Source organism: Ranitomeya imitator, chromosome 3 (genome assembly GCF_032444005.1).
Source record: "Ranitomeya imitator isolate aRanImi1 chromosome 3, aRanImi1.pri, whole genome shotgun sequence".
In the NCBI taxonomy this organism is placed as follows: domain Eukaryota; kingdom Metazoa; phylum Chordata; class Amphibia; order Anura; family Dendrobatidae; genus Ranitomeya; species Ranitomeya imitator.
In genome coordinates this window covers 763,083,199-763,107,506 of record NC_091284.1, presented here as the reverse complement: position 1 = coordinate 763,107,506, position 24,308 = coordinate 763,083,199, and the positions used below count along the sequence as shown (strand labels likewise).

Sequence of the window (24,308 nt, the reverse complement as noted above, 5' to 3'; positions counted from 1 at the left end):
GACATCAGCAGGATAGCAACTTTTGCTGCAGATATTGATCCTTTGCAATTAATGTAGTTGGATAAATCTTCACTAAATTCACAAAAAGATAAAGGTGAAATCTGAGCTTTGTGCACAGCACTTTATAGCAGATTTGCATTGCAATTCCAAAGGAAAAAAAAATAATAAAATGTTATATAGCAAAGGCCCAGACTAACGCTGCCATTCTAAGGACCACGTGCGGACATTACTGGGGTTGTTTGCAGCTCTGAGCGCTCTACTGTGTGGCCGACAAGAGCAGGAGCTACCTGTTAGACATTAGCCGATCTGACGAGATTCATATTCACCATATTGTGCTGAAATTTTACCAGGAAATTCGATTTGATGCCCTGGGCTCTCTCCAGACCCCAGACCATAATGAACATACACACCGATGTCTTCACTCCAGAACAGGGCGTCCAGCCGCTTCCAGGCCCCGGGTGTGCCGTGCCCTCAGACGTCTGGTCGTGGCCAGAAAGTCCTGTTCTAGAGTGAAGACACCGGCAACTGAGGGAAAAAAGAGGCTTTTCAGGGTACGTGCACACGATGCAGATTATTAGGCTATGTGCACACGTTGAAGATTTCCTGCAGATCTGCAGCTTTTTTTTTTCAGCGCAGAAACGCTGCAGATCTGCAAGTGATTACAGTACAATGTAAATCAATGGCAAAAAAAAAATGCTGTGCTAATGGTTTGGAAAAATCTACACAGAAAACGCAGCAGATTTAAAAAAGGACCATGTCAATTATTTTTGCAGATCTGCTGCGTTTCTGCACCCATTCCATAATAGAAATCTGCAGGGGTAAAAAAAGGAAGAAATCTGCACAAAAATCTGCAACCTGTGCACTTACCAAAATAAGGTGCAGATTCTGACCTGCGTTTTCTGCCAAGAAATGCAGAACCTGCACAGAAAATTCCAGTCAAATCTGCAACGTGTGCACATAGCGTAAAGGCCAGACTGGGCAGTGGGGGAATCGGGAACAATGAGGTGAGTATTATGGGGATTTTTATTTTTATGCTTTGGCAAGCAAATGGTGGTCGCCATTTTGCTGAAATTGTACAGAGTGAATTAGAGGGTAAAAAAAAAATTATTCTGGATAATACAGATTAACAATTTTAGAATTCAATTCTATGTCAATAAAATGTGCTCGCCTCATTTAAACAAGCACCATCCCGTGGTTAAGACCAGCGCGTGCAGAGCTTTTCCCCCTAAAAGGAGCACATTTTCCACATTTTGACCAATACCGGGACCCCACTTTCCCACTTCCAGATGGCACAGCGTCCTTCCAGTTTTCATACTCGATGCTGCACTAAAGACTAATTGATTTTTACAAACATCAAACGCTATATTTTCTTTAGATTTACAAGCTGAGGAAATAAAGTTATATTTTCTTGCATGAAATTGGCGCTTTCACAAAAGGTTTTTGAATGAGGTCCAGGAACACCATCAAATGTCACATCACTTAGTGTGCCTCGTCAATAGAGCGCAGCGAGACACCTTCCCATCACCGTCCCTCAGAAGTGGCGCTCCTGACAAATGACGGGAGAGAGTGAGCGCCGCAGATTAAAGCCTTCAGGAATATGGGCCGTGCCGCACAAAACAGCCATATTTAGAGGCACTATCATATCACACGCAGATCTACAAATGATCCAAACGTTCTCTTCGGTAATATCTAACCAAGTACCAGTTGACCAACATCAAATGAGGTCACTACCGCATGACATGACGTCCCCCTCCAGTTGGCAGATGGAATCTATAGCCAGAGGGATTTCTCTGCTTTTCTAAGAAATACTCACGGCTTAATATATGCGGCCACGTGCCTCCAGCAACGAGAAAAACAATCTGCTGCATAGTGTAAGTTTAATAAACTCTCCTAACAAGCAGTTATAATCAGTAATGCAGGAAGCATCCAATACACCAACCACTGCCAGGAGGCGCCGAGCATGAAACAGACGATAGATTAGAGACAGAGGAGGATTAGATGAATGACGGAGAGAGATCCACCTAGGATGCAGAATATGCTCCAGACGATACCAGCGCCATTGTGGGCAGGATCTGCATATAGGGGGGCGACCAGATATCTGGATGCGGAAAGTCAACTGCAAGAACAAACCTTCTACATAGCCCAACTTTTAGGTCTTAGGGTACCGTCACACTATACGATTTACCTACGATCACGACCAGCGATATGACCTGGCCGTGATCGTAGGTAAATCGTAGTGTGGTCGCTGTGTGGTCACACAGACAGCTCTCCAGCGACCAACGATGCCGAGGTCCCTGGGTAACCAGGGTAAACATCGGGTAACTAAGCGCAGGACCGCGCTTAGTTACCCGATATTTACACTGGTTACAAGCATTTAACTAAAAAAAACCAAACAGCACATACTTACATCTGGTGTCCGTCACGTCCCTTGCAGTCTCTGCTTCCCGCACTCAGTGACTGCCGGCCGTAAAGTGAAAGTGAAAGCACAGCCGCTGTGCTCTGCTTTCACTTTACGGCCGGCAGTCACAGTGCGGGAAGCAGACGGCAAGGGACCTGACGGACACCAGAATGTAAGTATGTGCTGTTTGTTTTTTTTTAGTTTTACGCTTGTAACCAGGGTAAACATCGGGTTACTAAGCGCGGCCCTGCGCTTAGTTACCCGATGTTTACCCTGGTTACAAGCGAACGCATCGCTGGATCGCATCGCTATATCGCTAGATCGGTGTCACACACACCGATCTAGCGATGACAGCGGGAGATCCAGCGATGAAAGAAAGTTCTAAACGATCTGCTACGACGTACGATTCTCAGCAGGATCCCTGATCGCTGCTGCGTGTCAGACACAGCGATATCGTAACGATATCGCTGGAACGTCACGAATCGTACCGTCGTAGCGATCGAAATGTTATAGTGTGACGGTACCCAAAGCTTGTTATGGTGGCAATGTTACAACACCTTCCATACACAGATGTGTCAGACACTTCCCAAGCCCAAGAAGAGACTGCAATATTAATCAGGATTTCCCAAGAGAAGAATAAAGCCTCAGAGGACCACATATTGACGAAAAAGACCAAAAACCACCAGCTGTCAACTGCGAAAGAAGAAAATAATGACATGTAACGATCCAAAATTATCAAAGAGCCTCTTCATCACAAGCAGGACAGTATGGTCCATGCAGTAATAAATCCCAACACAGATAGTGCTAGTAAAATGTACACAGGGCCTCGTAAAGTAATCAAAAACAGAAAGCCAAAAGACAATCCCCAAGAGCGATCACGTCTCAGTTCTTCAAAGACTTTTCGTCTTCTCAGCGGTGGCTTTTGACCCCCACAATGTTCTGTGGGCGGCTGGGCATGAATTGGACTGATATCCATCAGAGAACTCATGTGACAACTATAAATTCCCAGAAGTGACCTCAGAGACCTCAGGAAGAGCGTCCAGGGGGGACACATCCAAAAGCGTCAAGTGATATACAGTACAGCAGGAACAAAATGTCAATGTAATAACCGGATCTAAGGAAATCTGCTCTCCTTGTGTCCAGATTCACACAGCAGTGTTTTAGGAATGTGCACACAACGTCTTGTAGACACCGGGATAGTCACTGAGTTTTGCAAGAGTCTGAAGCTTCAAGAAAACAATGGCGGCATTCTTCTGAAGCGTCATTACTTTATTATTATTTATTGTTATAGCGCCATTTATGCCATGGCGCTTTACATGTGAGGAGGGGTATACATAATAAAAACAAGTACAATAATCTTAAACAATACAAGTCATAACTGGTACAGGAGGAGAGAGGACCCTGCCCTCGAGGGCTCACAATCTACAAGGGATGGGTGAGGATACAGTAGGTGAGGGTAGAGGTGGTGCAGCGGTTTGGTCGATCGGTGGTTACAGGTTGTAGGCTTGTCTGAAGAGGGGGGTCTTCAGGTTCTTTTTGAAGGTTTCGATGGTAGGCGAGTCTGATATGTTGTGGTAGAGGGTTCCAGAGTAGGCGTGATACGCGAGAGAAATCTTGTATATGATTGTGGGAAGAGGAGATAAGAAGGGAGTAGAGAAGGAGCTCTTGTGAGGATCGGAGGTTGTGTGCAGGTAAGTACCGGGAGACGAGGTCACAGATGTATGGAGGAGACAGGTTGTGGAGGGTTTTGTACTGGAGTCTCTGGGTAATGGGGAGCCAGTGAAGGGATTGACAGAGGGGAGAAGCTGGGGAATAGCGGGGGGACAGGTCGATTAGTCGGGCAGCAGAGTTTAGAATAGATTGGAGGGGTGCAAGAGTGTTCGAGGAGAGGCCACAGAGCAGGAGGTTGCAGTAGTCAAGGCGAGAGATGATGAGGGCATGGACTAGGGTTTTTGCAGATACTTCACTAGTCCCACGTCACAATAGTGAGGTTCCTAATGAATGCCGCCTGAAGATGGGTCAGGTCATTTTTTTTAATAGTTTCAGGTCTTTGGAAACCTGGTACGGTTTAAGCACCACTCTAGTGGGGAAGGGGGTCTCTGCCTCCAGCCTTATACTTACCATGCATCGTCTTCATCTGTTATCGGCGTCACTTCAACTGTCTTCCCTAGTGTTTGCTGGGCAAGTCAAAACTCAATGGGGCAGGACGAGGGGCTCAGACTTACTGAGAAATTGTGACCGTTGCCTGTGACTTCTGGTCACTGAAGTTGCGGTCACAAGATGGCTGATTGGGACTCGAACGGCACCAGGAAGAGCTGGAGACGGTGGCTGGTGAGTAGAATACTATGGACAGGGAACTTAAATTATTAGCACCACTCCAACAGTGAAAAAATAAAAATGGTGGAGTGCTGCTTTTAAAAAAAAGCTGAAAAGACAGAACCTTGTGGTGCATATTTTTTGCTTATTGCAGCGCATATCGTCACTGTTTATTTAGTGCTTTTTCAGGAGGGTTACTGAGCGGACCCGCATGAAAAAAGACGATGTATAGACTGAATATATGGAGTTGTGTCTGGTAAACAGAGGGGCGACACTCATGGGGGGCTGTGGCATATTCAATCAGCTAAGGGTATGTGCACACGTAGAAAGATCCTCTGTGGATTTTTCTGCAGCGGATTTGATAAATCCACAGGGCAAAAACTGCACGTTTTTCCTGCAGATTTACCGCTGATTCCACTGCGATTTTACACCTGCGGTTTTCTATTATGGAGCAGCTGTAAAACCGCTGTGGATTCCGCACAAAGAATTGACATGCTGCAGAATGTAAACCACTGCGTTTCCACACTTTTTTTCCGCAGCATGTGCACTGCGGATTGCGTTTCCCATACGTTTACATTGTACTGTAAACGCATGGGAAACCGCTGCGGATCTGCAGCAAGATCCGCAGCGTGTGCACATAGCTTAAGGATAGGTGCACAAGAAGAGTAAATACATGCTGATTCACCTGTGTTCAATAGTTGGCAGCGCTTTGGATGCAGCGAACATAGCCAAGTGGGGGATCCGTGAAATTGATAGGATATCTTAAAGGGGTTGTCTAAGCAGGGGCCAAAAGTCTGCAGTCACTCAGTGCTGCGGGCTCCTCGTTAATAGTGCGCCAGCAATCACTTCATTACGCAATGTGGCCACTTTCTCCATCCTCTCTTGTGCAGGTTCACTCACTCGGAGCAACCGTGATCCATTCCCAACAGGGTGAAAACCAGTTCGGCCGGCTCATGTACATGGCAAGAGCGTGTGCAGTATGCTCGGGGTGTGAGCTATGGCGTCTCAATGACGTGGATGGAGTCAGATGACTAATGGCGGAAATACGGCTCAATGACAGAGTAAAGTACAAAGTTTATGTAGTTTTGGACCAGTTCATGAAAATAGCCTGGGAAAACCCCATTAAAGTGACAAGTACAGAAGCACAGCCTCAGAACACGTCCGATGACAACATCAGCACTGCTACACCAATATCACCTGAATATGGCAGCCGTGTCCTGTTAATGCCAGGCCAAGACTTTGCTCCAGCACTGCCTCATTCCTGGCACCGGGTCATTAACCAGCGCTCCCTGGCACATTCTTCTGCTTCTTCCACCCATTCTTTTCTCTGAAGAGAGGAATTATCCGCTCACTGCATGAGGCCTAATGGATTCCTTTGCACGGGGCGCCAGCAGATCAATAGCACTACCACAGTAACCAGCGGGGCATGCAGTAACCTGCCATTTACATCGGACGGAACTGCCCACATGTGCCTTCTCCTGATCCCCATTGTCCGGAGACAGTTTGATGTCCATACACACCGGGTGACGGCACATTCACTGCTGAACAACAAAGGACGACATCGGGATTTACAGATTATTCCGGGTCAGGGTAACACGTTTTCACCAACCTGGTACAATGCAGATACCGCGGGGATGACCATTTAACAAGTTTTTTTAAAAGCTGAAGGGATTGTATTTAATAGAGCGACCTGGACATAAATTTGGGGTCCCACACATAAGACCTAGTAAGAGCAGGCCTCTTTCTGGGGGGCTTATACATGATTTCTATGGATGCGTTGAATGCCCAGGCCCCCCACGCACTCTAGAAGATGGTGCCCACTGGTACACTGCAGCGCTCCCAGGTCTTCTCTATGAGAGCGGCGCTGCCAGACAGGACAGGCTGCAGCTTCTCTTACAAAACAGCAAAATAAAGAAGATTTCTAAAATAACACTCATATGGTGCAATATATAGATATAAATAATAATGGCACCCAAAAAAAACTAAATCATATGACAATGCGCAAAAGGAGAAAAAGCACCACAACGTGTGAATGGGATTATAGTACTCTGCCTCACTTTACTGCTACAGCAAAACATCAGGAAGGTGTGTGAATGAAAAAAAAAAAAATCATCATCTCTGCATGATGTACACGTGCTTCTCACTAAATTAGAATATCATCAAAAAATTAATTTATTTCATTTCAATGCAAAAAGTGAAACTCATATATAGAGTCATTACAGAGTGATCTAATTCATGTGTTTATTTCTGTTAATGTTGATGATTATGGCTTACAGCCAATGAAAACCCAAAAGTCATTATCTCAGTAAATTAGAACACCGTATATATACTCGTGTAAAAGCCGAGTTTTTCAGAACATTTTTTTGTGCTGAAAATGCCCCCTCTCGGCTTATACACGAGTCACGGTACAGAAAGCTGGCGGGGGAGGGGGGACGACTGAGCAGCGGGGCACACATCATACTCCCCTACCTGCGCGCACTCAGTGCTGGCACCGCATCTCTTTCCGGTCGCCGGCGCATGTAGCTCTTCCTGCCGAGCGATCACATGGTACCGCTCATTAAGGTAATGAATATGGACGCGTCTCCACTCCCATAGGCGTGGAGGGCACATTCATTACCTTAATGAGCAGTACTATGTGATCGCTCAGCAGGAAGAGCTACAGGCGCCGGCGGCCGGAAAGAGATGCGGTGCCAGCACCGAAGGCGCGCAGGTAGGCGAGTATGTTGTTTTTTTGTTTCAATAGGAAATATTCACACAGGGATAGGGGATAAGGGGGCATGCATACAGGGACTGAACGGGGGGAGGCATCCATACCAGGACAGGGATGAGGGGACAATGCATACCCGGCTTATACTAGAGTCAATAAGCTTACCTAGTTTTCCGTTGCAAAAGCAGGTGCCTCGGCTTATACTCGGGTCGGCTTATTTGCGAGTATATACGGTAATTAACATAAAACACCTGCTAAGACTTCCTAAGTGTATAAAAAGGTCCCCTAGTCTGTTTCAGTAGGCTTCACAAGAATGGGGAAGATTGCTGACATGACATGTCCGGAAGGCAGTCACTGACACACTCCACAAGGAGGGTAAGCCACAAAAGGTCATTGCTAAAGAAGCTGGCTGCTCACAGAGTGTTGTATCCAAGCATATTAATAAAAAGTTGAGTGGAAGGAAAAAGTGTGATAGAAAAGGTGCACAAGCAACCGGAATAACCGCAGCCTTGAAATGATTGTTAAGAAAAGGCCATTCAAAAATCTGGGGGAGATTCACAAGGAGTGGGCGGCTGCTGGAGTCATTGCTTCAAGATCCACCACACACAGACGTATCCAGGACATGGCTACAAGTGTCACATTCCTTGTGTCAAGCCACTCATGACCAATAGACAACGCCAGAAGCGTCTTACCTGGGCCAAGGAGAAAATGAACTGTGTTGTTGCTCAGTGGTCCAAGGTATTTTCAGATGAAAGTAAATTTTGGATTTCATTTGGAAATCAAGGTCCCAGAGTCTGGAGGAAGAGTGGAGAGGCCACAATCCAAGCTGTTTGAGGTCTAGTGTAAAGTTTCCACAATCAGTGATGGTTTGGGGAGCCATGTCATCTGGTGGTGTAGGTCCACTGTGTTATATCAAGACCAAAGTCAGCACAGTCGTCTACCAGGAAATTTTAGAGCACTTCATGCTTCATTCTGCCAACAAGCTTTTTGGAGATGGAAATTTAATTCTCCAGCAGGACTTGGCACCGGTCCACACTGCCAAAAGTACCAATACCTGGTTTACAAACAACAGTATCACTGTGCTTGATTGGCCAACAAACTCACCTGACCTTAAAGGGAACCTGTCACCCCGTTTTTTGAGATTGAGCTATAAATACTGTTAAATAGGGCCTGCGCTGTGTGTTCCTATAGTGTATGTAGTGTACCCCGATTCCCCACCTATGCTGAGAAATAACTTACCAAAGTCGCTGTTTTCGCCTGTCAATCAGGCTGGTCAGGTCGGGAGGGCGTGGTGACATCGCTGGTTCTTCCTCAGCTTTACGTTGGTGGCGTAGTGGCGTAGTGGTGAACAAGCAGCTCGCGATCTGCGCTGTCATCCCTTTCGTCGGTGGGGGCGGCCATCTTCCTGGGGCCGCGCGTGCGCAGATCGAGTGCTCTGCTGCACGGGGCTTCAGGAAAATGGCCGCGGGATGCCGCGCGTGCGCATTAGAGATCGCGGCGGCCATTTTCCCAAAGCCGAGATGCAAACTCGGCTTTGGGAAAATGGTCGCCGCGATCTCTAATGCGCACGCGCGGCATCCCGCGGCCATTTTCCTGAAGCCCCGTGCAGCAGAGCACTCGATCTGCGCACGCGCGGCCCCAGGAAGATGGCCGCCCCCACCGACGAAAGGGATGACAGCGCAGATCGCGCGCTGCTCGTTCACCACTACGCCACCAACGTAAAGCTGAGGAAGAACCAGCGATGTCACCACGCCCTCCCGACCTGATTGACAGGCGAAAACGGCGACTTTGGTAAGTTATTTCTCAGCATAGGTGGGGAATCGGGGTACACTACATACACTAAAGGAACACACAGCGCAGGCCCTATTTAACAGTATTTATAGCTCAATCTCAAAAAACGGGGTGACAGGTTCCCTTTAACCCCATAGAGAATCTATTGTCAAGAGGAAGATGAGAGACACCAGACCCAACAATGCACACAAGCTGAATGCTGCTATCAAAGCAACCTGGGCTTCCATAACACCTCAGCAGTGCCACAGGCTGAACGCCTCCATGCCACGCCGCATTGATGCAGTAGTTGATGCCAAAGGAGCCCGACCAAGTATTGAGTGCATTTACTGAACATACATTTCAGTAGGCCAACAGTTCAGATTTTAAAATCATTTTTCAAGCTGGTGTTATAAAGGACCGTATATACTCGAGTATAAGCCGACCCCCTAATTTTTCTACAAAAAACTGGGAAAACAATGACTCGAGTATAAGCCTAGGGTGGGAAATGCAGCAGCTACTGGTAAATTTCAAAAATAAAAATAGATACCAATAAAAGTAAAATTAATTGAGACATCAGTAGGTTAAGTGTTTTTGAATATCCATATTGAATCAGGAGCCCCATATAATGCTCCATAAAGTTCATGATGGACCCCATAAGATGCTCCATATTAAAATATGCCCCATATAATCCTGCATAAAGGTTAATAATGGCCCCATAAGATGCTCCATAGACACATTTGCCCAATATAATGCTGCACAAATGCTGATTATGGCCCCATAAGATGCTTCATAAAGATATTTGCCCCATATAGTGCTGCACAAACCTTGATTATGGCCCTATAAGATGCTCCATACAGACACTTGCCCCATATACCGTAATGCTCCACAAACGTTAATTATGGCCCCATACAGACACTTGCCCCATATAGTGCTGCACAAACGTTATGGCGCCATAGATGCTCCAAAAAAATAAAAAAATAAATCAATCACATACTCCCCTCTCTGTCGCTCAGGCCCCCGGCACTTCAATAGTCCCCTGCACTTCGTTCCGGCGCCAATCCATATTCAGCACTGACGTTCAGCAGAGGGCGCGCACTAACCACGTCACCGCGCCCTCTGACTTGAGCGTCACGAGGAGCAGGTGAATATCGCGCAGCGCTGCGCTCTCCCTCCCCGTATATTCACCTGGTCCTGGCGCTGTTCAGTCCCTGCTTCCCCGACGCCGCAGCTTCATCCTCTACTGAGCGGTCACCGTTACCGCTCATTACAGTAATGAATATGCGGCTCCACCCCTGTGGGAGGTGGAGCTGCATATTCATTACTGTAATGAGCGGTACCATGTGACCGCTCAGTACAGGAAGAATCTGCTGCTGCCGGCGCCGGGGAAGCCAGGGGACCTGCAAGGACCGCGCCAGGAGCAGGTGAGTATAATTAGACAGCCCCCGCCCCCTCCCCTGCCGACCCCTGGGTATGACTTGAGTACAAGCCAAGAGGGGGACTTTCAGCCCAAAAAAGTGGGCTGAAAATCTCGGCTTATACACGAGTATATACGGTATTCTAATGTACCGAGATAATGACTTTTGAGTTGTCATTGGCTGTAGGCCATAATCATCAACATAACAGAAATAAACACATGAAATAGAACACTGTTTGTGATGACTAATATAGGAGTTTTTGTATTGAAGACCAGAAATAAATTAACTTTTTGATGATATTCTAATTTAGTGAGAATCACTTTTACATGAACCTTACATTTCAAGTAGATACCAGGAAAAGTATCTGACGTAAACGACACTAGGAGTTAGTCATACCGGTAACGGTATTTCCAGGAGTCCATCATGACAGCACCACAGGAGGTTGCTCTTCATATCCTTGATAGGGACAGGAACACAGAAGAGGTTAAATAGCCCCTCCCCACCTCCACCCCTCAGTGATTTTACAAAGTACCACATTAGGATGGATACAACACAATTTTATTGAACTTCCTCTCTACATGTTCATATCACATATCAGACAAGAGTTCAAGGGGGGGCAAATAATGGGTGCTGTCATGATGGACTCCTGGAAATACCGTTACCGGTATGACTAACTCCTAGTTTCCAGGTCGTCCACATGACAGCACCACAGGAGAAATACCAAATAACTCCTTTTAGGGCGGGATTACAGCTTGGAGGACTCGTCTCCCAAAGCTAGTCTGCTGCTTTGAGAGAACGTCCAGCTTGTAGTGCTTGCAAAAGGTATTTGAGCTAGACCAAGTTGCCGCCCGACAAATTTGGTCCATGGATGCACCCGCACTCTCTGCCCATGAAGCAGATACTGCTCTCAGTGAGTGGGCTTTTAGGTGATCTGGAGGAGATTCACCGGCTGAAATATACGCAGCGCAAATGGTAGATTTGATCCATCTAGCCAGAGTCGCTTTTGAGGCTTTTTTGCCTCTATTCTTCCCAGACATCTGGATAAAGAGGTTTGAGTCAATTCTCCAGCTGTCTGTAAGTTTTAGATACTGCAATACTGTTCTCTTAACATCCAGGGAATGAAGAGAACGTTCTTTTTCGTTATTGTAGTTCTGGCAGAACGTAGGCAAAATTATTTCCTGGTTTCTGTGAAAGTCCGTCACAACTTTTGGAAGAAATGAAGGATCCAACTTTAAAACGATGCAATCTTCCTGTATCTTTAAGTAAGGATCTGTTATGGACAGGGCTTGAATTTCGCCTATTCGCCTTGCTGTCGTTATTGCGACGAGGAAAACAGTCTTGAATGTCACAGATTTTAGGTCTGCCTGATCAAGTGGCTCGTATGGAGCTTTCCGTAGCTCATTTAGTACCAAAGTGAGGTTCCATGAGGGTACTGAACTTCGTATTGTTGGTCTAATACGTTGTGTAGCTTTGATGTATCTCATTATCCAGGGATGATTCGCTAGTGGATAGTCATAAAAGGCAGTTAAAGCTGAGATTTGTACCTTTAGCGTACTAGGTCTCAGGCCCATATCAAAACCTGTTTGGAGAAAATTTAATATTTGAGGAATATCTGGTTGTTGGAGAACGGATATTGGAGTATTGGTCTGTGCACAAAATTTTTTCCAAATCTTCTGGTATATAGCCGAGGTCACCGGCTTTCTACTTTTTTTCATAGTTGAGATAACTGACTCAGACAGTCCCTTTGATCTCAAGATCTCCCTTTCAAGATCCATGCTGAGAGTTGTAGCATCTTTAGATTTTGATGGACCAATGGTCCCTGTATTAGAAGATCCCGTCTCAGTGGTAGTAACACTGGGTCTTCCACCGCCATCCACTTCAGCAGAGGAAACCAGCTCCTCTTGGGCCAATATGGCACTATTAGGATCACTACCGCTAGACTTTCCTGGATTTTCCTCAGAACTCTGGGAATTAGGGCTAGTGGCGGGAACGCGTATGCGAGTTCCATGTCCCAATGTTGAGCCAATGCATCTATGCCAGTTGGATTGTCTCTTGGATTTAGCGAAAAGAATTCTTTCGTTTTTGTATTGCTCCTCGAGGCGAATAAGTCTATTTGTGGGGTGCCCCACTGTTGGATTAACTGAGTATAGATTTCCTCGTTTAGAGACCATTCTGACGGCTGTACCTTCTCTCTGCTGAGAAAGTCCGCTATTTGGTTCTGTGAACCTTTTAGGTGTACTGCTGTGATGGACTTTACGGTATTTTCCGCCCAGGAGAATATTTCTTCTGCTAGCGCCTGAAGTGGACGGTGCCTTGGTCCTCCTTGATGTAGGAGAAAGGCTACCGTGGTCGAGTTGTCTGAGAAGACTCGGATGTGGTGTCCCTGAATCTCGTGTTGGCACCTTTTTAGTGCTTCCCAGACCGCTCTGAGTTCCCTGTAGTTGGAGGAACTGTCGCGTATCGATGGTGGCCATGTCCCCTGAAGGTATCGACCTTCTATGTGGGCTCCCCAGCCCCTTGAGCTTGCATCGGTGGTTATATTTATGCATGGAGATATTTTCCATGGTTTTCCTCTTTTGAGGTTTTTTATGTCGATCCACCATGAGAGGGACTGCTTTACCCTGCTGGGTAACCACATCCTGTTGTCTAGTGAATCTTTTGTTCCATTCCATACCGAAAGAACTTCCCTTTGAAGCGTTCTGGAGTGAAACTGGCTCCACTGTACACTGGGAATGCACGAGGTCATCAGACCTAGAATCCTCATTGCTTTCCTGATGGAGATGTATTTCCGTTTTTTTATTGATTGAATTTCTTTTTTTATTGACCGTTGTTTTTGGTCTGGTAGGAAGGAGTATTCTAGTTCGGAATTTAGTAGTACCCCTAGAAATATCTTTTGCGTCTGTGGTTCGAGACTCGATTTTTTTGCATTTATTACCCACCCCAGACGTTTCAGGAGTGACGTGGTAATTTCTAAGGATTCTTCCATCTGTTGGGATGAATCTGCGATCAGCAACAGATCGTCCAGATATGGTGCGATGAGAACTTCCTTCTCTCTTAAGTAGGCCATGACCTCCGTCATGAGCTTCGTAAATATCCTTGGGGCAGAGGAGAGACCAAATGGTAGGCACTGAAACTGGAAATGAAGTATTTTCTTGTGGTTTCTTAATGCGAACCTGAGGAATTTTTGATCTGAGGGATGGATGGGAACATGATAGTAAGCATGTTTGAGATCTAGCGTGCACATTACAGAGTTCTTTTTTATTAGTGGTGTAATTGATTTGAGAGATTCCATCTTGAAGCGTTTGTACGCCACCCATTTGTTTAATGGTTTTAAGTTTATTATTGTTCGGTAATCTCCGTTTGGTTTTCTTATGGAGAACAGACTGGAGTAATGCCCCTGAAAATGTTGATGATGGGGTACCGGTATTATGACGTTTAATTCTAAGAGTTCCTGTATGTCTGTTATCAGCCTTTGATGTACTGCTGATGACTCCGTCTGTGTTACGCAGAATCTCTTGGGGGGTGGATGAGTAAACTCTATCCTGTAACCCTGTGCCACTGTCTGTAGAATCCACTGATTCTGAGTTATGTTCTGCCATCCTTCTTGGAAGTATTGTAGTCTCCCTCCTATATTGTTGGCGTCATTGTTTACTGGGTCCTGTTGATTGGTCTCGAAAGGAACCTCTTCCTCTGCCTCCTTTAGGGTAGCTCCACCTACCGGACTTCCCCTTGCCTCTGTAGTCCTGTCTTGGGTGGGAGCGAGTTTTTCGGAAGAATTGCGGTTTCTTTGGCTTCTCCTCAGGGAAGCCTTTCTTCTTATCAGACGCTTTTTCAAGTAGCTCGTCAAGGACTGGACCAAAGACGTGAGAACCTGAGAATGGAATCGAACACAGCTTGTTCTTGGATTGGGTATCTCCCGTCCACGATCTCAGCCATAAGGCCCTTCTTGCTGCGTTTGACAGTGCATTATTCCTGGCAGCAAAGCGTACGGATTCCGCTGAAGCATCTGCCATGAAATCAGTCGCCATCTTTAAAACTGAAAATGATTTAAGGATTTCTTCCCTTGGAGTTCTATTTTTAATATGACTCTCCATCTCGTCCACCCAAAGACTCATGGACCTTGCTACAGAGGTAGCCGCTATATTCGTCTTCATAATGGCGGCTGACGATTCCCAGGCTTTCTTAAGAAGATCTTCTGACCTCTTATCCATTGGGTCTTTTAACCCTGACGAGTCCTCAAAGGGAATAGCCGTTTTCCTTGTGACTTTGGCCACAGGAATGTCGATCTTTGGAACCGACTCCCAGACTTTAGTTTCTTCTGGGTCGAAGGGAAGACGGTATTTGAAGTCTCTCGGGACTACTAATTTTTTCCCCACATCTTCCCATTCTTCCATTATCATTGCAGTTATGTGATTGTTGACCGGGAAAACTCTATTCCTGCGAGTTCTCAGGCCCCCAAACATCTCGTCCTGAACTGATAAAGGCTCAGACGAGTCTTCTATTTTCATAGTGCTTCTTACTGCTTTTAGCAGTATATCCGTATTTTCGGATGAGAACAAGTATTTCTTTCGTTCTTCTGGAAGCACAGTAAATGTATTGTCCTCTTCATCCGAGCCGGGATCGGAATAACCTGAGACCTCTCCTTCCTCGGAACTCGCATCTATATCCCATCTAGGCCTTTTAGGCCGCGGAGACTGGGGTGGCACCATTGTAGACACTGTAGCTTGGACTTCGTCTCTAATCATGGATTTGATATTATCCAACAGCGAAGCCTGTTCATCTTTAAGAAGTTTAGCGATGCATTTTTCGCATAATTTCTTCTTATATCCCTCTGGGAGTTTGGTGGTGCACAATGGGCATCTCATAGTCCTTTTTTTAGTAGCTGACCTCTCGGGAATGTCCTTATCCTGAAAACGTAAAGGAGATCCCTGTAGCTACGGAACTAAAGTTCTGCAATGCATCCCATACCACGTACTACTCACATGGTCCGTGGCTAGCTCTAAGGATTGGACGTCTGGGCGAGTAGCACCTTCCATCTTCCTGGGTCAAATGTGCTGTCAGATGTCAGTCATTAAGTAGTCAATCTTACCCAGCTTCAAGACATCTGATTCGTCCTCCTTCCGAGCTCAGCTGCTGGCCTACACGGTGATTTCAGGTCCCCAGCTGTACTGCGCATGCGTCATCTGGAACGCACGCCGACCAGCCTGGGACCTTCCTGGCGCATAGTCCGGATGCTGTTCCGGTCTTCATTCTCCCCCCCCCCGGCCTTCCCGCAGCTACCCGGCGCCCGGAAACGCTGCCGACCCCGGGAATCCGGCCACGCCCCCCGGAAGTAGTCACTCGACCGGAGCGCCGGACCGGAAGTCCCGGGTACAGCGCCAGCACCGGCCGCACGTGGAGCCTGAGGGGAGCGCTCAGCACCGCCGCCGCAGCTGCTGTCTCAGAGCCCCTTGTAAGGGGTTGAGGCAGACTTATGGGGAGCACACAGCTCTACCCGGTCGCGGAGGGACCTCCATCGGTATCCTGCGACCTCCGGATCCTCGCGGCCAGAGCCCCCTCCAGGAGGATGGGACCGCACACGGGAGCTCCTGCTCGACCGAGACCTGATTTCTCATCAGGTAAAATCTTGATCTTCCTGGAGATCTCTCTCCTGCGTCCGTCCCTGATAGGGACAGGAAAACACTGAGGGGTGGAGGTGGGGAGGGGCTATTTAACCTCTTCTGTGTTCCTGTCCCTATCAAGGATATGAAGAGCAACCTCCTGTGGTGCTGTCATGTGGACGACCTGGAAAAACATGTTCTTAGGGCCCCAGTTGCGTGACATAGGCCTGAAACTCAGGGGCCGTGCGAAATGTACTGTGTGGACCCCAAAGGTGACATATGTCAATACATGACTGCGTAGTGGCATACATCAGGAAATCTTATTAACATATCAAAGGCAGTCGGCCAAGACGTAAAGAACGTAGACTCGAACATTAAAAAGCTGGAGTAACACTAGCAAGGCATTTTCCCGTTTTATTGCACCCGATCACATTTATCATCCAGATTTGGGAAGTCGGCCACCCTGACAGGAGTACAGGGGGGAAAAAATAAAATGAAAGCCACGTTCAGTATGGCGTCAGTGTTTTATATCAGAGAAAAAGTCCCCAAATGGTGCACAACCCAAACGCAGTGAGGACAGGACAAAAGCGCAGAGGACAGTGAACTTTTGTTGCCGGTGACATGAATAATACAAATGGTGGGAGTTATGGGTTTGCTTGCACGATAAAGACAGTGTATAGGAGGCTGATATAGTATAAGAATGTTTTCTGCCACTTCTCTACATGATGGGGGAAGCAAAGAAAAAACAATGGGTGCATTCAGCAAAGACATACCAGCACCGCCCGTTATTACCATGCCATTGTGGCGGCACATGGCGCACAAGGAGCCCTCCGACTCTACAGCACATAATATAGCATGTTCCTCCATGGGGAAGGTCCCTTCCAACAATCTGAGCGCTCATCACCCACACTACTACAAGAGGAGGGCCGAAACGGGACTGATGCCATGCGGGTATTCTACAGCAAAACTCCAGAGATGAAACTTTTGCACCAAATTGTGCATTTCTTCTTGTGGCCATGCTGCGGATTTGCCGCAGTTTTCACCTTTTGGGCTTAGACGCCCCCATTGCAGGCCAATTCTTTGGCACTACTGTAACGTGCTGCAGATTTTCCACATACAATTCCATTGCAGAAAATCTGCAGCGCAATAACTCCCTTTTAACAGCCCTTAAGGGCAATTACCCATGTTTAGAATCTCCAGCAGAAATCATTTTACGATGCGTATATACCGACATTCGGTCACATTCGCTTTGTGTGAGTGTCGTGTGAACATGGCTTAAGGCCGCCTGTACACATCCAGCATTCACGGTATGGCCGCAGGTCTCCTGACCCAATCTCACCCTCAATAGGCATATATAATGCTGCTGCTTTCTGGGCAAGGAAACCAGGGGCCGGTCTGGCCGGTTCAGTCACACTGTGAATGTCTGATGAGTGAAGCCAGCCCAAAAGTCACACGTCTCAAAGCTCTATTCCAAAAGAACCATTCTGCATCAGGAAGCTCTGTCCAACGGCAAATTAATATGTCCATATTAATGGACATTAACTCCATTTGCATTCTTGTGGTAAAGTGCCAACTAGGGTTCTGCAATTCTCTCCTTTAGAGATAAGTTGGCTGAGTGGGCAAGTATCCAAATCACATATGTGGTCAGGAGACCACTGACCCGCACAGAGGAAATGTGATAATTGTACAATGTCTCCATTCAGGGTGACTGCAGACTTTTCTTAGGAGACCCGACAACCCCGTTAATATGTGGGGTTTGACCCCATTGCGGTACCCTTCTTAAAATGAATCATAAAAGCCAAATGTTACCAAGATGCAGCTAGATCTGCAGTAATATGCCCAAGTCGAGGCAGAGGGTTGTGGGACATCATTCCTGTCACAGAATTTTCATTTTAGACGTTTTTTCTATGGCGTAAATCAGACTTAACAGGTTTCCTATTTTCGATGCTGTAGACAGAGGACTGGCCGAAGTGGAATCCACAAATCTCAGCGGCTCTCTGATAATTGTTTCCTATGGATAGGACTATTTTACTATGACACAAATCAGCTGGAGGTTGTCGCGCATAAAACTTTACTGAGCCTGATCAATCTTAGGGTATGTATCCACGTTCAGGCTTGCTTCAGGCTTTGGTCAGGATTTTATGCAGGTAAAATCCTGACCAAAACTGCACCTGAAGTCACTGGCAGGTCACCTGCGGTGTTCTTGCGTGTTTTGCTCATTGTAACAACATGCTGCGTTCTGAAAAAACGTGCCGCATGTGCATTTTTGCGGGTAGGCCGCATAAGTTTTTTCCTGCGTAGTGGAGACGGGATTTCATTAAATCCCCTCCACTATGCTGTAACATCTGGACACTGCGTTCTTGACGCTGCGGCTCAACGCAGCATCAAAAACGCAGCGTTTCCTGAATGTGGAAACATACCCTTACAATTGTTACGGGCAGGGTGGCACGAACGTGCCTACAGGTCAGATTTCCCTCCCATACTTGAGTCTGACCGCTGGTTCTTAGCACACAATACTATCAAAATACAGTAGTATTAATGAAGTAGCAAGTGAAGCTGTGTGGAGAAATAATAAAAAAAAAAAAAATCACTAATATCTTGTGTCATGAACCAGTAAATACAGGACATAATCAGGAAGAAGAGTTCATAAGAACATTTGCTCCCAATTATCTGCTGGTGCAAACAGGCCGGTAACACCTAGCAAAAAGCCAAATCACAAGGTGATCGGAGAGTTTATGCTGACAAAAAAACAAAAAACATATAAACAAGCCAGTCAATGACTGTCGAAAAACTTGAATGAAGTCAACAGACCGAAATCCATGTCTAAATGAACATTAGACTATTCTGGATCACAAATTAGGCGTCCATGTGCTTGCCCCTTCATCCCGCTTTAAGGCAACTCCAGAAGTCCCCAAATTTGACTAATGTCCATCCAAATCCATGGGTTTGGCCGATAGTCTAAATGTATGAGGACCTCTTCACTTTCCCCTAGTAGATGATATTGGGGGAGATAAGGATCCGGTATGTCAGATTTCGGACTGCAGATGCTTTTGATCTCCCGGATACATGTCTGACAGTGGCTCTCTTTATAGAGAACACTGGAGCCCTCGGCCAAGCGAGCGCACCCTGTATGGGGGGAGATCACTGTCAGCCGAACGGTAGACTTAATCATTCTTTGGCCGATCACTATCTAAGGTATGTGTGGACTTAAGGGGTAAAGCTGGCATTTATCGGAGGAAGGTAGAACCTAGTGGGGACCACCGAAGCGTCAGCGCTGGAGGAGACTGAAGAGGCGATATGACGGCACATGTTCTGGACGTGGTGGTGGGGTCTTCGGTGAATTGCATCCTGAGCCAACAAGGCATGTTGATTTCAGTCTAATTTAAGTAGGAAATATTCAGATTACGGTACATTGTGAGAGTACCAACATTTTACAGCTACTTGCAGGCAATCACATCTTGCCATCCAGGTATATCCACTGGATTACATGTTTGCAGGACCTGAGTGTAATTGTATATAAGGGTCTCTTGGTTTGTGTAAATGATCACGTGTGTAGTATACCTTTAAGAAAAGAGCAACGACAAAACAGGTTAGGCAAGAGGCACCGGCATAAACCCGGCAGAACCAGCAAGTCTTCAGACACAACATGCTGATAGGGACTGGTGGAGCGTAGACCACCAGATGTGAGTGTCATCCGAACGTCATCATTCCCACCGCATATATCGCTGTAATGGCTGCCAGTGCAAAGAGGGAACTTCAAAGAGAAGGGAACAGATTTTGGAGATCTGCACTGCAGATACAAACTGCTGATACATGAAGCCACGGGAGAGGAAGACGAACCTACACTGTACGAAGTGCTGACAGGTCCCATAATTGTGTGGACATTGCATTCACTTCCCTGTACATCACACGCAGCCACAAAAATGCCTTAAATTGTGCCAGGCCATATTTTCCAAAACATGTGCCATCCAGAAGGCACTAAAACAGCAGTCTGCATGAACCCCAAGCTGAAGAATGTCCCTACAAAGCAGCAGCCAGAGAGAGACCCCTATAATGGCATCATAAGCAGTATGATCCGCAAACTAACTCATTAACAGTGCCCTATAAATAGGGATAGGCTGCCTATATAAACAATGCTGCAGCAGATCTCCATAATCAGCGCCAGCCAGAGAGAGATCCCTATAGGTTCTACCATGGAGTGACATGGTAAACAGACCAGCCACATACTGCCACCATAAACACCAAAAGAGGTAACTAGCCCTCCCAAACAGTGCCAGACACGAAGAGTTCACATGAACAGCTCCGTAAGTGGTTCATACGATCCCCTATAAACAGTACCAGAAATATGTTGCATCAAAGTGTGCTCACACAAGGGTTTGCAGCAGTTTATTTATAGGGTACTGCAATGGGGTCAAACCACATGCCAAACATAGCAATGGTATATACCTCATCCTCACAATGATCAAAAATTAGTCTAAAAATGCAGAAAATGGGTAACAAAAAAAAAAACCTGATTGAGAAGATGCTAATGTTTTGATACGAAGCAGAACATGGGTTTCCAAGCTGTGGATCTGTAGTTATTGCAAATCACAATTCCCAGCAAGCAGTTGTTGCAAAACTACAACTTCTAGCATGCCCTGATAGCTTAGGGCCATGCTGCCAAAGCAAAACTACAGCTAAGCCTTGGGTTGGAAACCAATAGAGTAGGATTGTACACTTCCCCTGCTGTACTGGGTCCAATCTGCTGTGTGTTCTCTCATGCCAATGTGGGATCTGATCCTGCCTATAGATGTGAATGCCCAGGATCTCATCCCAGTCGGTGGAGGGAATCACAATAAGATCACTATTGGGACAACGTACTATACGGCACCTCCACCAGTTACAGCATTTAGAGGTCCCCGATGGCCACCATTACCATACGTGGCATCAGTATATACTCTCCATGGTGTTATACATTACATAAGGGAATGAGTGGGCACGGGATGCCAACAGCTACACAATACCAGGAGGGTCAGAATAGCAGCAAAGTGACCTCCGCTGGCACAGAGGAAGCAAATACCTAGCGACCATATATACGGTATATAGCGCCAACCTATTCTGCAGTCACGTACATTAGACAGTGTTGGCCGTGAACGTACGGGGCTGCGGAATATGTTGGCGCTATATAAATGAACATTTCCAGGGCAATGTGGATGATGCCACCCGGGAGCGGGCACATCAGTAGAGGTCAGCACACCGATGTGAGGGCACAGCGCCATCACCTGGCCGGGGCATCACAAGGATGGACCGTACAGCCGTGCCCCCTCCCTGGTAAACACAAGCAGCATGGCAGCCCTCCAGCTGGCATCTTACCATGTCCACGGGCACCGGGGATGACATCCTGGCGATGACACGGGAGCGCGGAGCCGCTCAGCGGAGGATGAGGAGGAGGGCGATAGTTCCCGGTGAGCGTTATATCCAGAGCAGCCGAGGGCGCGGGGTCTCCGGGGTGCAGGGGCAGCCTTGGCATGGGGGGTGTGTGCCCCTCCGTACGATGTGGGCGCTCGGACGCTGCCCTCCCCCTGCACGGGGTAAAGTTTCACTCCAGGGGGTGAGGGGTTAATCAGCCGGAGGAAGAAGACAAATAACTCCTTGTCCCGAGCTAAAAATACCTGCGGGGAGGAGGACACCGCGTCACTGCCTCATCCCCGGGAGCTGCGTCACCCCCTCCGGAGCAGCGGACACGGCACCGACACGCCGCCTCGCCCGGCTCCCGCTCTCCCGCAGCCTCTAGCTCCGTGCGGGATTTCACGCAGAGATCAGACGCTTCTCCTTCCTGTCATCGTCTCTCTGGCATAAACATGGCGGCCGCGGAGAAGAGGAGGGGCTTAGTTGCGAAAATCTTTTAACCACGCCCACCGTATTAAAGAGCGTCGAAGTAAAGTCCCTTTTTCTTCAGTGCGCATGCGCCCCATGCCTTTGGCTGTCGGGAGTTGTAGTCTCGTGATGTGATTGGGGAGGGTCGCGTTCAGTGGGAGCAGGAGGAGACCCCTGTAGGTCAGTCGTCGTGATAGGGGGACAAGTGCCGCTGCGGCAAGCGGAGCGGTATCTGCAGAGTGTAGCTGAGGTCAAGAGTTACATAAGCAGCATTTCCCTCATCTAGTCTAAGTGTTATTGGCCCATCATAGGGGACTGTAGAGTCATATATCCTACATGCACTGTCCTCAACTACCCATCAGAGTGGGCTGTGGCTGTCTCCGATGAAGAGCCCCCCGTAACCACAGAGAGGCCCCTGTAACCACAGAGAGGCCCCCGTAACCACAGAGAGGCCCGCGTAACTAGAGAGGCCCCCGTAACCACAGAGAGGCCCCCGTAACCACAGAGAGCCCCCCGTAATCACATAGAGGCCCCCGTAACCACAGAGAGGCCCCCGTAACCACAGAGAGGCCCCCGTAACCACAGAGAGGCCCCCGTAACCACAGAGAGCCCCCCGTAACCACAGAGAGGCCCCCGTAATCACATAGAGGCCCCTGTAACCACAGAGAGGCCCCCGTAACCACAGAGAGCCCCCCGTAATCACATAGAGGCCCCCGTAACCACAGAGAGGCCCCCGTAACCACAGAGAGGCCCCCGTAACCACAGAGAGCCCCCCGTAATCACATAGAGGCCCCTGTAACCACAGAGTGCCCCCTGTAACAACATAGAGTCCCCTCGTAATCACAGAGAGGCCCCCGTAACCACAGAGAGCACCCAGTAATCACAGAGAGCCCCCCGTAATCATAGAGAGCCCCCCGTAACCTCAGAGAGACCCCCATAACCACAGAGAGCTCCCGTAACCACAGAGAGCCCCCCGTAACCTCAGAGAGACCCCCATAACCACAGAGAGCTCCCCGTAACCACAGAGAGCTCCCGTAACCACAGAGAACCCCGTAATCACAGAGAGTCCCCCGTAATCACAGAGAGCCCCACATAATCACAGAGAGTGCCCCGTAATCACAGTCGTACGTAATCACAGAGTCCCCCGTAATCACAGAGAGCGCCCCGTAATCACAGAGAGCTCCCCGTAAACACAGAGTCCTCCATAATCACAGAGTGCCCTGTAACCACAGAGACCGCCCCGTAATCGCAGAGAGTGCCCCGTATTCACAGAGAACGCCCCAAAACCACTGATGGCACCCCGTAATCACAGAAAGTCACCTATAATCCTGAAGAGCGCCCCGTCATAACAGAGAGAGCTCCATAATTACAGAGAGCGCCCCATAACCACAGAGCGTATCTCGCAATCACAGAAAGTACCCATGTAATCACAGAGAGTACGCCATAATCATAGAGCGCCCCATAATCGCAGCCCCCCATAATCACAGAGTGCCCCGTAATCACAGAGAGCGCCCCATAATCACAGAGAATGCACCGTCATCAGAGAGAGTGCACAGTAATCACAGAGCGTCCAGTAATCAACGAGAGTACACGATAATAACAGAGAGCGCTCCATAATCACAGAGAGCTCCCCCCCGCAAGTACAAAAAGTGTGCCGTAAACTAATCACAGACCGTGTGCCACAATCACAGAGAGCGCACCGTAATCAGAGCGTGCCCAGTAATCACAGAGATTGCTCAAAATCACAGACCGTGTGCCACAATCACACAGAACGCACCGTAATCAGAGCGTGCCCAGTAATCGCAGAGAGCGCTCATAATCACAGACCGTGTGCCAGAATCACAGAGTGCGCACCGTAATCAGAGCGTGCCCAGTAATCACAGAGATTGCTCAAAATCACAGACCGTGTGCCACAATCACACAGAACGCACCGTAATCAGAGCGTGCCCAGTAATCGCAGAGAGCGCTCATAATCACAGACCGTGTGCCAGAATCACAGAGTGCGCACCGTAATCAGAGCGTGCCCAGTAATTGCAGAGAGCGCTCATAATCACAGACCGTGTGCCACAATCACAGAGAATGCACCGTAATCAGAGCGTGCCCAGTAATTGCAGAGAGCGCTCGTAATCACAGACCGTGTGCCACAATCACAGAGAGTGCACCGTAATCAGAGCGTGCCCAGTAATCGCAGAGAGTGCTCATAATCACAGACCGTGTGCCACAATCACAGAGAATGCACCGTAATC

General features: G+C 47.7%; 1 protein-coding gene across 1 annotated transcript in view; it reads right to left on the bottom strand.

The window, feature by feature from the left end:
* The window catches only part of UBL3 (ubiquitin like 3), a 142,522-nt gene extending 120,471 nt beyond the window's left edge, over positions 1-22,051 (bottom strand). Inside the window, exon 1 of the mRNA XM_069759016.1 lies at positions 21,559-22,051. Coding sequence (XP_069615117.1) covers positions 21,559-21,585 — 27 coding nt within the window. The 5' untranslated portion in view covers positions 21,586-22,051. The remainder of the gene's footprint in view (positions 1-21,558) is intronic.
* Between the last annotated feature and the right edge of the window lie 2,257 nt (positions 22,052-24,308).